The sequence below is a fragment of the Telopea speciosissima genome, chromosome 2, assembly GCF_018873765.1.
Source record: "Telopea speciosissima isolate NSW1024214 ecotype Mountain lineage chromosome 2, Tspe_v1, whole genome shotgun sequence".
Taxonomy (NCBI): Eukaryota; Viridiplantae; Streptophyta; class Magnoliopsida; order Proteales; family Proteaceae; genus Telopea; species Telopea speciosissima.
Window position 1 is genome coordinate 81,434,923 of NC_057917.1, and position 12,464 is coordinate 81,447,386.

The window sequence follows — 12,464 nt, forward strand, 5'->3', positions numbered from 1 at the left end:
CATACAGGGCGAGTGAGGATTCGAGTGGTTTCCCATCTAAACCCTAAGCATCGAAAGATTTGGGGATCGCTCCGTCCTCCCACTCGCCCAAACCCAGTCGCCGGAAGCATCTTACTCGCCAAACCCACTCGCGTGATCTTCCACACTTTCATGTTGAGGTCTTCAACATCACAATCTTATTCTTGTTTTCAATTTGTTTTCTTTTCGATTTCGGTTTTGTTTCTGAATGTGATTTCGTGTTTGCTTTTCCTACCTGCTCTTGTGTTCATCTTGTTTTGCAATTGTTTTGAAGCATTATCTTGAATATAAATACATTGGAATTGTTGAATTGCTTTATCCCTCGTGGACCTCAGCCATGTATCTGTGAAGATTATATCTATCCCGTTAAATTCAATCTTAAACAATCAGAGAACCTCATAACTGTAATTGGATTGTCTCTGTCATACTCTCCATGTAAATTTTTTTTCAACTAAATTGTCTTTCATTTGAAATTTTCTGGCTTGTTTGGTATGAGGGTTGCATTGGTTCTATTTGTCAGCTCACTAGTTCGTTGTTGTGACTTTTTTCTGTACAGCTTTAGAAAAAAGAGGTATATGATCTTCTGAGTTTGACCTAGCCTATTAAGTCATGCATTCCAATTTGAGTATCCTGGCCTGAACTGTGATTATATTGATTGTTAACTGCACAATTAGATCCTACATGCTGTGGTTTGTTTCTTAATTGGTTTTGGGGTTGCTACACTGGTCCATCTAATGATTGACTAGCAAATGTGCCCAGTTTAATAGCTGGCAGTTGTGTGTTGTCTATAGTTTGCATGGTGCAAAAAAATTTCTTCCATTTGTTTTGTTTTAGAAAAGCTTGTTCATAGCTTAGCTATTCCATGATATCTGCATACTGAAGAATTCAACTATTCTATGATCTTAATAGCTGAAAATGTCGTTTATCGATAGTTTCTGCTGGACGAAGCAATTATCTTTTGGTAATTGTCTTCAATTATTTATTCTTATAATTAAGTTTTTCTAATAATCAAATGCAAGATCACACAGGAATTGTTGTAACATGCCTTTGAAAGTGACAAACTATAGAAGCAGAGTAATTGAAAAAAATATGGCTTGTATAGAAACGCTAGGATTGCGACGTGTTATCTGATTTTAACTTGGAATATCTCCCATGAATGTCTTAGTGATTCCATATTGGGCTGCTTATATTATTCCAGAAACCCCCATCCCTATTTGTTGAATTCCTTTTTTCAGCTACCAGAGGTTTTTCCAGTAGGTTCAATAACCATCATTGACCAAGACCAATCACTTGCAGATGTAGTGGTTAGATGGTTTTGTTTATTTATTTTTCATCAGTTATTGACAGTAGAATGTTTTCATTCTCCCTTCTCGCACACGTTCTTATGTTTGATTAGGACTGGTATATATTATGTGCACCTTCTATGTGAATTTATTAGTGACAAAATGTTAATGTGTGCTTGTCTCTAAATACATGCATGCTTCCTTAATATTTACTGGAAATACATGAATTTGAAGTCATTATAATTATGCTTCCATTTAAATTTATTCCAGGGAATGGTTTGCTGATTTATCTAATGGCAAAGGTGAATTGTAGTGTTCAACATCCTGACCAGGGGACTCCCTGATTCTTATTGATTCATGGGATTCCTATCAAAGCCATTCCTTGCCTCACATAGCTTTTATTTTTGCCATTCCCAGACTGTCAGAAAATCCTGCGCTCTTCATTTTCTGGTTTGATAAACTACAATTATCCATGGGCCATGACCCAAATCCTGAATTCTTTCATTTTCTCTTTTCCCTGGGGATGTTGTGTGGGTTAGCAAAGGGTTCGATTCATCTCTCCATTTAAAATATCTCATCAACTTCAACAGTGTGACATGTGTTTCTCATTAGAGAGAAGTAAACACTGAATTCATGAATTTTGTTGTAATATTGTTCTTATCTAAAATGTTATCATTTTAATCTTCTTTCTATGATTGTATGACATTTATCTTTTGGATGATATAATGGTAGATTTATAACTTTTCTAAAATGAATTGCAATCCCACCAATGTATTCTTCCTTTCCCTTAATTGCGAAAAGTGGGCTGATTTCTTTTTTAATCTGTCCAATTCTACTTATGTTTCTGATGCATGTTCTTGTGTTTTTTCTTGAAAATTTGATCTAAAGTGGATTTGCCTCTTTGTTACTATAGGTTTAAAAAAAAACTTTACATTGAATTGAAGTGCTGGTTTGACCAGTTTGATTTGGGGAAAAACAAGTCTAGAAAACTCCATAAAACAGCTTAGACTGTCCATCCAGTTCGACTGGCTAGTTGTTTGGTTTATCAGAAAGTCACGTAGTGCTTATGCTGATTCTGCGGACTCAACCTGTAAGAGACTCTGGGTGCATAATGCAGTGCTAATCTTGAACCAATGAAGTCCAATGGGAGATTAGCTTGCTCCAAGATCGCAGCTATAGTGACAACTGACAACTGAGATATGTATGAAATTCTGGTTGAATGGTCTATTTGTCAAGGAGAACAAGTCTGTAAAATCTTATGCTGATCTAATGGTCAGATTTGAAGATATCAAGGAGTTAATAAAATAGCAAGTAGCTGAAATAGAAAGTCCAAATTTAGTAACTATTGAAAAATAGCAAGTAGGAACCAGATTTGGAGAAATCAAAGAGTTACCGAAATAGTAAGTTGCTGAAAATAGCAACTCAGTTTTAGTAACCACAGAAAATGGCAACTAAGCCAAGGAATAACAAATAGGGTTCAAAATAGAAACGAAGGACTGAATTAGTAACCATGCTGAACAGAGTTAGCAAGTAATCCAGCAAATAGAAACTAGCATGTTAATAAAAAGTATGAGTAAAAGCAATGGTGTAATAGCACTCAGACTATGCAGTAAACTGCCAACAAAACTTGCAATTGATGGACTAAACTGCAGGGCATATCAACTGTAAAACCAGATCTGAAACTGAGGGGAAAATTGATAATGGTTAGAGATAAGAATAGAAACTCAAAAGATAAAACAGAAGCTGGGGTTGTATGCGCAATGAGAGTAAATAAGAAATCTAATCTAAAAGAAGAATTAGAAGTTAGAAGAAGAGAAGAAGTTAGTAAGAAGAAAAAGATAAGAGGACAGGAAGGGATATGACTTTGGAATCATCACCAAAGGCTGCAAAAATGGCATCACCACCAATCCCTACCTGTTGAATCACCACAACAGGGTTGGAGCTGCATCACCACAGACCAAGGACAGCTTCACTACTGACATGAAGAGGGAAAACCCCTGTTTCTCAATAACTCAATTCATAGGGGAGGTTTATGGCCCCTCTTCTTTATTTATAACTTCCATAACAATCACAAAAATAGGAAACCCCTATGAATGGTAGGAGGAATCCCTCATAACTTAAGTGTCTATTCAAAATAGAAGCAATTTTAGAACATTACAAAATAGAAACTAACTTGTACATTATGACCCTCCCTAGACCCGCAACGGTGGGAGCCTCGTGCTCTGGGTACGCCTCTTTTTACAAAATAGAAACTAACCATAGTTGTCATGGCGTCTAGGCGACCCAAGGCGTTGGAGAGGGTTCAAAATCAAGGAGACACCTACTAGGTGGCCAAGGTGTCCAAGGCAACCGCCTAGTCAACCAAGGCACATGGACACCTAGGCGTTGCCTAGACGACGCCTTGACTACTATGAAACTAACTACTTAATCCTTTATGGAACCTAAATCCTTAATATTTGGGCTTATAGAATTGGCCCAATGCAATAGAAAACTAAAAAATACATAGCCCATGGCCCATACAACCCATTGGGCACACTAATTAAGCCTAACTTTAACAAAACTTAAATCATAGGTTCAGTTGGACCCCATAAACTAAACCAAACCTTAAACAACAGACCCATCTTCTCTTCTTGCTGGAGTTCTGCATCAGTGGAGTTTCATTAGTTCAACTGAGTCCTTTATTATATTCGGAACCATTTCTTTTCCTTAGGCTGTTAGTTGAAATTTATGTGGACTATACCCTTAATGCCTATCGAAGAATATTCCCACTATCTAAGTTGAATCGTGAGAGTGTTAGGAATGCTATTCACTATCAGTGCACCTCATGAATGCAATGTGTATTGATTTTGTTGAGATTTGAGAATATATATATACACACACACACACTCCAGCTTGAGGGGAAGTGTTAAGGACTACTCACGATAGGGGTAGTGTCCCTATCATGTTTTATGTTTAGTTGTAGAGTTGTTTCCTTTAAAGACTACTCACGATAGAGTTGTTTACTTTCCTTGTAATTGACATATACTCTTAGTAGGTCTCCTCATAAGAGTCAATTACCTTTGCTGCAAGTATTGGGGAGTGACCACGATAGTGAGATACTGAATCCTATCATGGTCCATTGTGTTCCTTTCTTCTTCCATCGTTCTCTCTTTCTTTTCTCTCTTCTCTCCTCTCTCTTCTACTTCGCAGGTAGTGGTTTCAGATCCTGTTTTGTTACAATCTCTATGCTAAAAACGATCCATTTTGTTGAGTTTGGGGTCAAAATCTGATATCAGTTGATAGTTCTAACCAGAACTTCCAAGTCTGGTTCTATCCCTTCTGCCAGATTCAGTTTCAGACATAAGGAAACAATACTCTGCTGGTTACTTTGGGTGCTGGTCGACTAGAATCAATAGATCTATGGGTTTCGAATCATCACCTGACGTTTCAGGTTGTTTGGTGGTCTATTGTGAGACTTCTTTCATTTGGAACCAACCTGATTATCGCTGGTTGTGTTTCAGCGGGAGGTGGGAGATGACCTACTCTTATAAATTGGGGTTTTTGAACCCGAGGTTGCATTAAAAAGCGGATGAGACTGAATTTCAAGAATGGTCCATGAAAGATATTCTGTAAAATGAGGAACCTACAAAAAAGGAAAATTTTCGTTTTGAAGGCCCTATTTGATAAGCTTGTAATGATAAGCTTATCATAACAGTTCACAATTTTGAGCCATGTGGCAATTTTTGACCATTGGATAGACAGGTCCAGGTTGGTTTAGCCACATGTTAAATTTCTGAGCCTAATTCAATCAAATTCTCTCCCAAGTAAAAGCATGCAGCCATGTATTTCTGCCGTTCATGCCCATGCACCCTCCTATAGTCCCTAGACATATTTTCCCTTGTTGAAATCTTTTTGGGCTGAAACTTGACTGTAGGAAGGTTACCTTGGCATCTACCCGTTCACAAAATTTGGGCCCCATCCCATTTGCCATGTGGCAGAATTTGGTCCATTCAGATAAACTGATGTGAAGGGGCCTTTCAGATAGTCTTTGCCTGAAGGGGAAAAAAAAGCTGATGGGAGTTCATTGCAGATTATTGATGTCTAATTCCATAATGGGCCCTTTTAGAGTTTTGCTTGGTTTGCATATTTTGGGTTACGGTTGTTGTTATTTTATGCTGAAGGGAGAATTTGTAAGGCTGATGTGAAATAGTGGTAAAAGAGAATCCTTTTGTGTGTGTGTGTGCATCTCTGTGTGCGGGACTTTGATAGGCTTCCCAACCCACTTTTTTTTTGCTGCGTGTATTTTTCTACGAAGTGTATTTTATTCTATAGATATGCTATTATAAACCATAATTTTATTGTTTCTGATAAAATAATAAGGTTGCTGATGGTGTACAGATGGAGACAACTCATGCTTCTCTAGTTCTCTTAGAAGATTGGGGTTGTTAATTGGATGTCCCATGCAAAGTTTAGAGAGTGTATTCTTGCAGACTTGATTGGAAATGGATATTAGATTTAGTGGTTGAAGAAGTTGAATCTGGATCCAAACAATAAAGTTAAATATAATGGATTTAGGTTTTTCAACCTGGGAAAATATTTATGTTTCAGACATCTGGATTTAAAACTAAAGATAAGGACATGCTCGGTTTCAGTATTTTTTGTTGAAGTATTTCGAGCTGTGGGAATCTTGATGAGACTATTCCTAGTTCTAATTGAGATTCTTACCTTTGGTGTCCTTGTAATTAAATTAGGTTCCTAAGTCTTAGTCCTAGTGTTTAGTCCTAGTTACATTATGGTTCCTAATTGTAATTGGAGTTATTGGTTGTATGTTTAACCTATAAATAAAGCTATGGGACAGGAGGTTGATTAATTCGATCCTCAGTTTTCTCTCCTGTCCCTCTTCTCCATCTCCTCTCTTCACTCTTTCGGTTCTGGTATTCTAGGGCTCTGCTCTGCTACATGATATTGGTGGAGGTTTATATGGAGCAACCACCAGGGTATGTTGCTCCGGGGGAGAATTCTACCAAAGTTTGCAAGCTTCGTAAGGCAATTTATGGGTTAAAACAATTCCCATGAGCATGGTTTGATAAGTTCAGCTCCATTGTCACTAAGGTTGGGTTCTCACTGTGTTATTCTGATCATTATGTTTTTGTTCGTCGTCAAGGCTCAAATGGTTGTGATGGTGGTTTATATGGATGATATTATTACATCTGGTAATGATACTTCTGGTATTACTCAAGTTAGGTCATATCTTCATCAACATTTTCAAATAAAAGACTTGGGTGTTCTCAAGTATTTCCTTGGTATTGAAGTGTTGCGAAGCAAGAAAGGTGTTAGCTTATATCAAAGGAAATATATTTTTGACCGTCTGACTGACACCAGGATGCTTGCTTCCTAACCTGTAGATACTCCCATGGATCCCCATCAAAAGCTTGGGTCCATTGTGAGTGAAGGTTTTATAGATGTTCATCGGTATAGAAGACTAGTTAGGAAACTCATTTATCTTACTGTCACGTGTCCAGATATATCCTTTGCCATTGGATTTATTGGCTACTTTATGCAAGATCCAAAGAAAATTCACTGGGATGCTGCTTGCCGTGTGTTGCGATATCTAAAGGGTGCTCCTGGTAAGGGTCTTATTTATCGACCTAATCGGAATGCTAATTTGGTTGGCTTTTTTTATGTTGATTGGGTCGGTGCTGATGATGATAGGCAGTCGACTACTGGTTATTTTACTTTTGTGGGTGGTAATTTAGTCACCTGGAAAAGCAAGAAACAAACTACTATTGCTCGATCTAGTGTTGAAGCTGAGTATCAGGCGATGACACATACGACAACTGAGTTAATGTGGATTAAGTCATTACTTCAAGAGTTGGGGTTTCCTATCACTCAACCTAAGAAGCTGTTTTGTGATAATCAAGCTGCTATTTACATTGCTAGCAATCCAGTATTTCATGAGAGGACTAAGCACATAGAAGTTGATTGTCATTTTGTTTGTGATGCTGTTATGAAGAAGCTAGTTTCTACTCCATTCGTTTCCACCGCTAATCAACTTGGTGATATGTTTACCAAGCCTCTGTTTGGACCTGCCTTCCGGAAAAATTGTTCCAAGCTGGGTCTTGGTGATTTGTACGCTCCAGCTTGAGGGGGAGTGTTAAAGTATATCGAGCTGTGAGAATCTCGATTAGACTATTCCTAGTTCTAATCGAGATTCATAGCTTTGGTGTCCTTGTAATTAAATTAGGTTCCTAAGTCTTAGTCCTAGTGTTTACTGTTTAGTACTAGTTACATTATGATTCCTAATTGTAATTGGAGTTATTGGTTGTAAGTTTAACCTATAAATAAAGCTATGGGACAGGAGGCTGATTAATTCGATCATCAGTTTTCTCTCCTGTCCCTCTTCTCCATCTCCTCTCTTCACTCTCTCGGTTCTGGTATTCTAGGGCTCTGCCCTGCTACATTTTAATGACTAAAAAATTATGGTCAAAGAAAAGCTGCAATAGAATTGATTGTATGAAACAGAAGGTGACTCTTTATTGCTCAACATAGGCTTAAGTAGTGCTACAACAGTTTTTGAAATAAGGCTATCAGAGGGGAAAAACTAAAGAGTAGGGGTCGGAAGAAATAGGAAATCTAGGGTTATTTAGTGGGACTAATACCATTGCTTCGAGTTTACAAGGTATAACACTTGAGCATTAACATGTGACAGAAATTGGGTTGTTGCAATGCTGGATGACTTTTTAATGATCACTTTACCAAGTAGAGCCAGATAAAAGCATAATGGATAAAAGCCTTTGGGATGGTTTGGATGTGCACTAGTCTACAAGATTCAAATGGATGGATCAACACTCTAATAGAGGGAATTGCAACTCATGAAGCAAAACCAGAAAGGAAATAAAATACATAGCTTTTTTGTTCAGATTCTAAAAGGGAAAAATGCCTTTACATGGCCCCATTGTGAAAGGGCTTCCTAAACAGTCCACCATTTTGAGTCATGTCATAGTTGTCAAGGCGTCGCCTAGGCGTCCAGGCACCTTGGTCGCCTAGGCAGGCGCCTTGGACACCTAGGTTGCCTAAATGGTGTCGGCTTGATTTTGGACCCTCTCTAACGCCTTGGGTCGCCTAGACACCGCGACAACTGTGGTCATGTGCACTAATTATGTGGCGATTCTGACCATTGGATAGAGAGAACTTGGTCTGGATTAACTGTGTGCCAAATTTCATACTTAAATTCAATGAAATACCCTCCCATGTATGTCCGTGCACACGCCTATGATACTCTGACCACTACTGTGCTCTCTTCCGTAGTCCTGAGTTTTTTCGGAGCTCTATTTTGTCACTTGGCAAACTCTGTTGGGGTGAAACTGGACATATGTTCAACGGATTTACTTGTCCACAGAATTTGGGCCCCATCTGATTTGCCATGTGTCAAATTTTTAGGGCCATTTAGGAAAGGCTTCTTAAACGGATGGTGTAGGAAAACTGTGCCCATTCTAAAATTGTATCACATGGGCTATTTCTTGTAGAGGTAGGTCTGTAGTTCATAATTCAACTCCTCCATTTCCACTTGATTCAAAATATAGGCTTCCTAATTATAGAATAAACGCTTACTGATAAATTCTAACAACTTATGACCTAATGCATTATTAATGTCTCTGAGACTTCTAACTCAATAAATATCGACTGAAGTGTTATTGGAATCATGAGTGCCCCATGGAGTTGAACATAACTGTGGGTTTCATAAAAAAAAAAAAAACTGTGGGGGCCCATTAGATCTGGAACATTAGGGGTATAAGCACAACTAACTTTCACTGTTGGTGGATATGATGACTGTGATCTGCTGGTTGGGGTTGGGTTGATTTGCTCAACCCCTGCATTTAGGGACAGGCATGCGTTGGTGATGCAATCATATAGTTTTAATCATTTTCTCCTCCCTCTCTATTACTCTTTGTGCTTGAAAAGGGAGTGGTTAGTGGTTAATGGTAGGTGAAAAGGGTTTTTAAACACAAGTCCATGATATCCATCCTTTTATATTAACCATTTTGTCCACCTTTTTACATCCACTCCATTTTATCCGTGCTGTTTGATTTTCTTGTTGGTGTGCTTGTGGTTTTCTATATTCATGTGCTTTACCAACCTTGTTTAATCTGCTCATGTAACTTTCTTCCCCACCTCATGTTACATATTTTTCTATCATCCTGGGCATGGAAAATGTTGTTAAATTGGGAAGGCAACTGTAGATGATAGTCTGGTAGCTCATGGGATTTCCTAGGCACTCACTCAGTGTACTGAGTGGGTTCAACTTTTTCCCATGTCCTATCACATCTAATGCAGGAAAAAAAAGGAAAAGAAAAGCTGTCTTAGTTCAACTGAAAGCGTTTGGCATATATCCATTTGGTTCTGAATTTATATGGATTGAGAAAATATAAAAAATTCTTGACAGATGCCTTGCCAGGAACTGCCTAGGCTTTTACCTGGTTACGCACCTGCACACCTATAACCTGAAGCCACTGTCTAGTTATTCCTTGCCCATACTGTTCATTAGACTTCTGGTTCTCTGGGGTGATGCTATCACAACACTTCTATAATGGAGTTCTATCTGTCATGTAACTTAATTACCAAAACCACTAATCTTGTTGGTTTTATAGATCTTTACTTTGAGTGTTATAGCAGCATAAAGAAGTTGGTTATGGAATAGATATGGACTTAATTGAGTATTGAAATTGGCAGATTTATTTTCTTTTGACTAACAATGTTCATAGCGAAATTGAATCGTTGAGTGCAAATTTTATAGAATGTATGGTTTGACATAGCATTTTCCCTTTCACTTCTCAGGCATCTTGGTGAAAGTCATTGAAAAGAATTTTAATCCTCTCATGGCAATAGATCTTGAGCAACCTTCAGCTGAACGAGATACAGAAGATGTTAAACCAAATATGGATGAACATGTGATGGATGGTGGAGATGAAGTGGATATGAATTCTCCTGAAATGGATTCTGCTGTTATTAAAGGAGACACAATGTTAGAACCCCGTATGGGTATGGAATTTGAATCTAATGGGGAAGCATATTCATTTTATAGAGAATATGCTAGGGTAATAGGGTTTGGCACCTCAATAAAAAACAGCCGTCGTTCAAAGATATCTGGGGAATTCATTGATGCAAAATTTGCATGCTCTAGGTATGGAACCAAGCATGAGTCTAGTAAGGTCATTAATCCACGACCTTGTTTAAAGACTGATTGCAAGGCAAGCATGCATGTGAAGAGAAAACAGGATGGGAAATGGGTTGTCCATGATTTTATAAAGGAACATAATCATGACCTTTTGCCAGCCCAAGCACATTTCTTCCGCAGTCATAGGAGTATAAATATTGATGCTTTATATGCTATCAAGCGAAGAAGGAAGATGTATTCTGAGATATCTAAGCAATCTGGTGGATTACAGAATGTTGGTTATCTAAATAATGACTTCATAAATCAATTCCATGATGGACTACATTTGGATTTAGAGGTGGGAGATGTACAGGCAATGCTTGAGCACTTTATGGATATGCAGGATGAGAACTCCAATTTCTTCTATGCTATGGATTTAAATGAAGAACATCGTCTAAGGACTGTGTTTTGGGTAGATGCCAAAGGTAGACATGATTATATCAATTTTGGTGATGTAGTTTCCTTTGATACTACATATGTTACAAACAAATATAAAATGCCATTGGCTCCTTTTGTTGGAGTTAACCATCACTTTCAGTGTGTATTGCTTGGGTGTGCATTAATTGCAGATGACACTGTATCGACTTATGTTTGGTTAATGCGTACATGGCTTAGAGCGATGGGCGGTCGAGCTCCGAGTATGATAATTACTGACCAAGATAAAGCCTTGAAAGCAGCTATTGCAGAGGTGTTCCCAAGCACACGACATTGTTTAGGTTTATGGCATATAATCAGGAAGATCCCTGAAAAACTTGGTAATGTAGCCAAACGACATGAAAATTTTGTGAAAAAATTTAATAAATGCATTTATAAGTCATGGACTGATGAACAGTTTGAAAAGCGGTGGTGGAAAATGGTTGATAGATTTGAACTTAAAGAGGATGAGTGGATTCAGTCATTATATGAAGATCGTATACAGTGGGTTCCAACTTATGTGGGAACTGCATTTTTGGCTGGAATGTCTACAGCTCAACGATCTGAAAGTGTAAACTCTTACTTTGATAAGTACATTCACAGGAAGACAACATTGAAAGAGTTTGTGGAACAGTATATATCAATACTGGAAGATAGATATGAAGAGGAAGCAAAAGCAGATTTAGATACATGGCAAAAGTTGCCTGTGCTAAAATCTCCATCCCCTTTCGAGAAACAAATGTCAACAGTATACACACAAGCAATATTTAAGAAATTCCAAGTTGAGGTTTTGGGAGCAATTGCATGTCATCCCAAGAAAGAAAAAGAAGATGAGTCAACCATTACATTTAGAGTCCAAGATTTTGAAGACAATCAGGATTTCATTGTGGAATGGAATGAACCAAAGTTAGAGATCTCTTGTTTGTGTCGTTCTTTTGAATATAAAGGTTTCATCTGTAGACATGCTATGATTGTTCTCCAAATATCTGGCATATCCAGTATCCCATCTCACTATATACTGAAGCGGTGGACAAAGGATGCGAAAAGCAGGTATACCATGAGACAGGGTTTAGAAGGTGAACAATCAAGGGTGCAGCGTTACAATGATCTATGTCAACGGGCCATTAAGTTGGGTGAAGAAGGGTCATTATCTCAAGAGAGTTATAATATTGCATTTCGTGCATTAGATGAAGCATTGAAACAGTGTGTGAGTGTGAATAGCTCTATTCATAATGGTTCAGATTCCAGCTTGCCTGCAACATATGGTCTTCAGGACATTGAAGAAAATGATGGTGACAATAGGGCTTCTATACTTAGGATGCTTGAACCTCAAGGAGCTAGGTCAACTAAAAAAAAGAATACAAACAAAAAGAGAAAGGTTTGTTAAATGACAGTTCACTTGTTTGCATAGTTGTCAAGGCGTTGCTTAGGCGGCGCCTAGGCGTCCAGGTGCTTTGATCAACTTGGGTGCCTTGGACGCCTTGGACGCCTTAGTCGCATAATTGGCGCCACCTTGCTTTTTTGCCCTTTCCAGCGCCTTGGGTCGCCTAACCGCC

General features: G+C 38.2%; 1 protein-coding gene across 6 annotated transcripts in view; it reads left to right on the plus strand.

The window, feature by feature from the left end:
- LOC122649620 (protein FAR-RED IMPAIRED RESPONSE 1) overlaps positions 1-12,464 on the plus strand; it is a 31,473-nt gene continuing 19,009 nt past the window's right edge. For 2 of the 6 annotated variants that reach the window (XM_043842847.1, XM_043842848.1), the window contains exons 1-2: positions 9,597-9,967; positions 10,116-12,286. In XM_043842847.1, the coding sequence (XP_043698782.1) occupies positions 9,868-9,967; positions 10,116-12,286 (2,271 nt within the window). In that variant the 5' untranslated portion in view covers positions 9,597-9,867. Of the gene's footprint in view, positions 159-9,593; positions 9,968-10,115; positions 12,287-12,464 lie in introns of those variants that run through there. The other 4 variants (XM_043842846.1, XM_043842845.1, XM_043842850.1 and 1 more) reach the window with 3 other exon arrangements.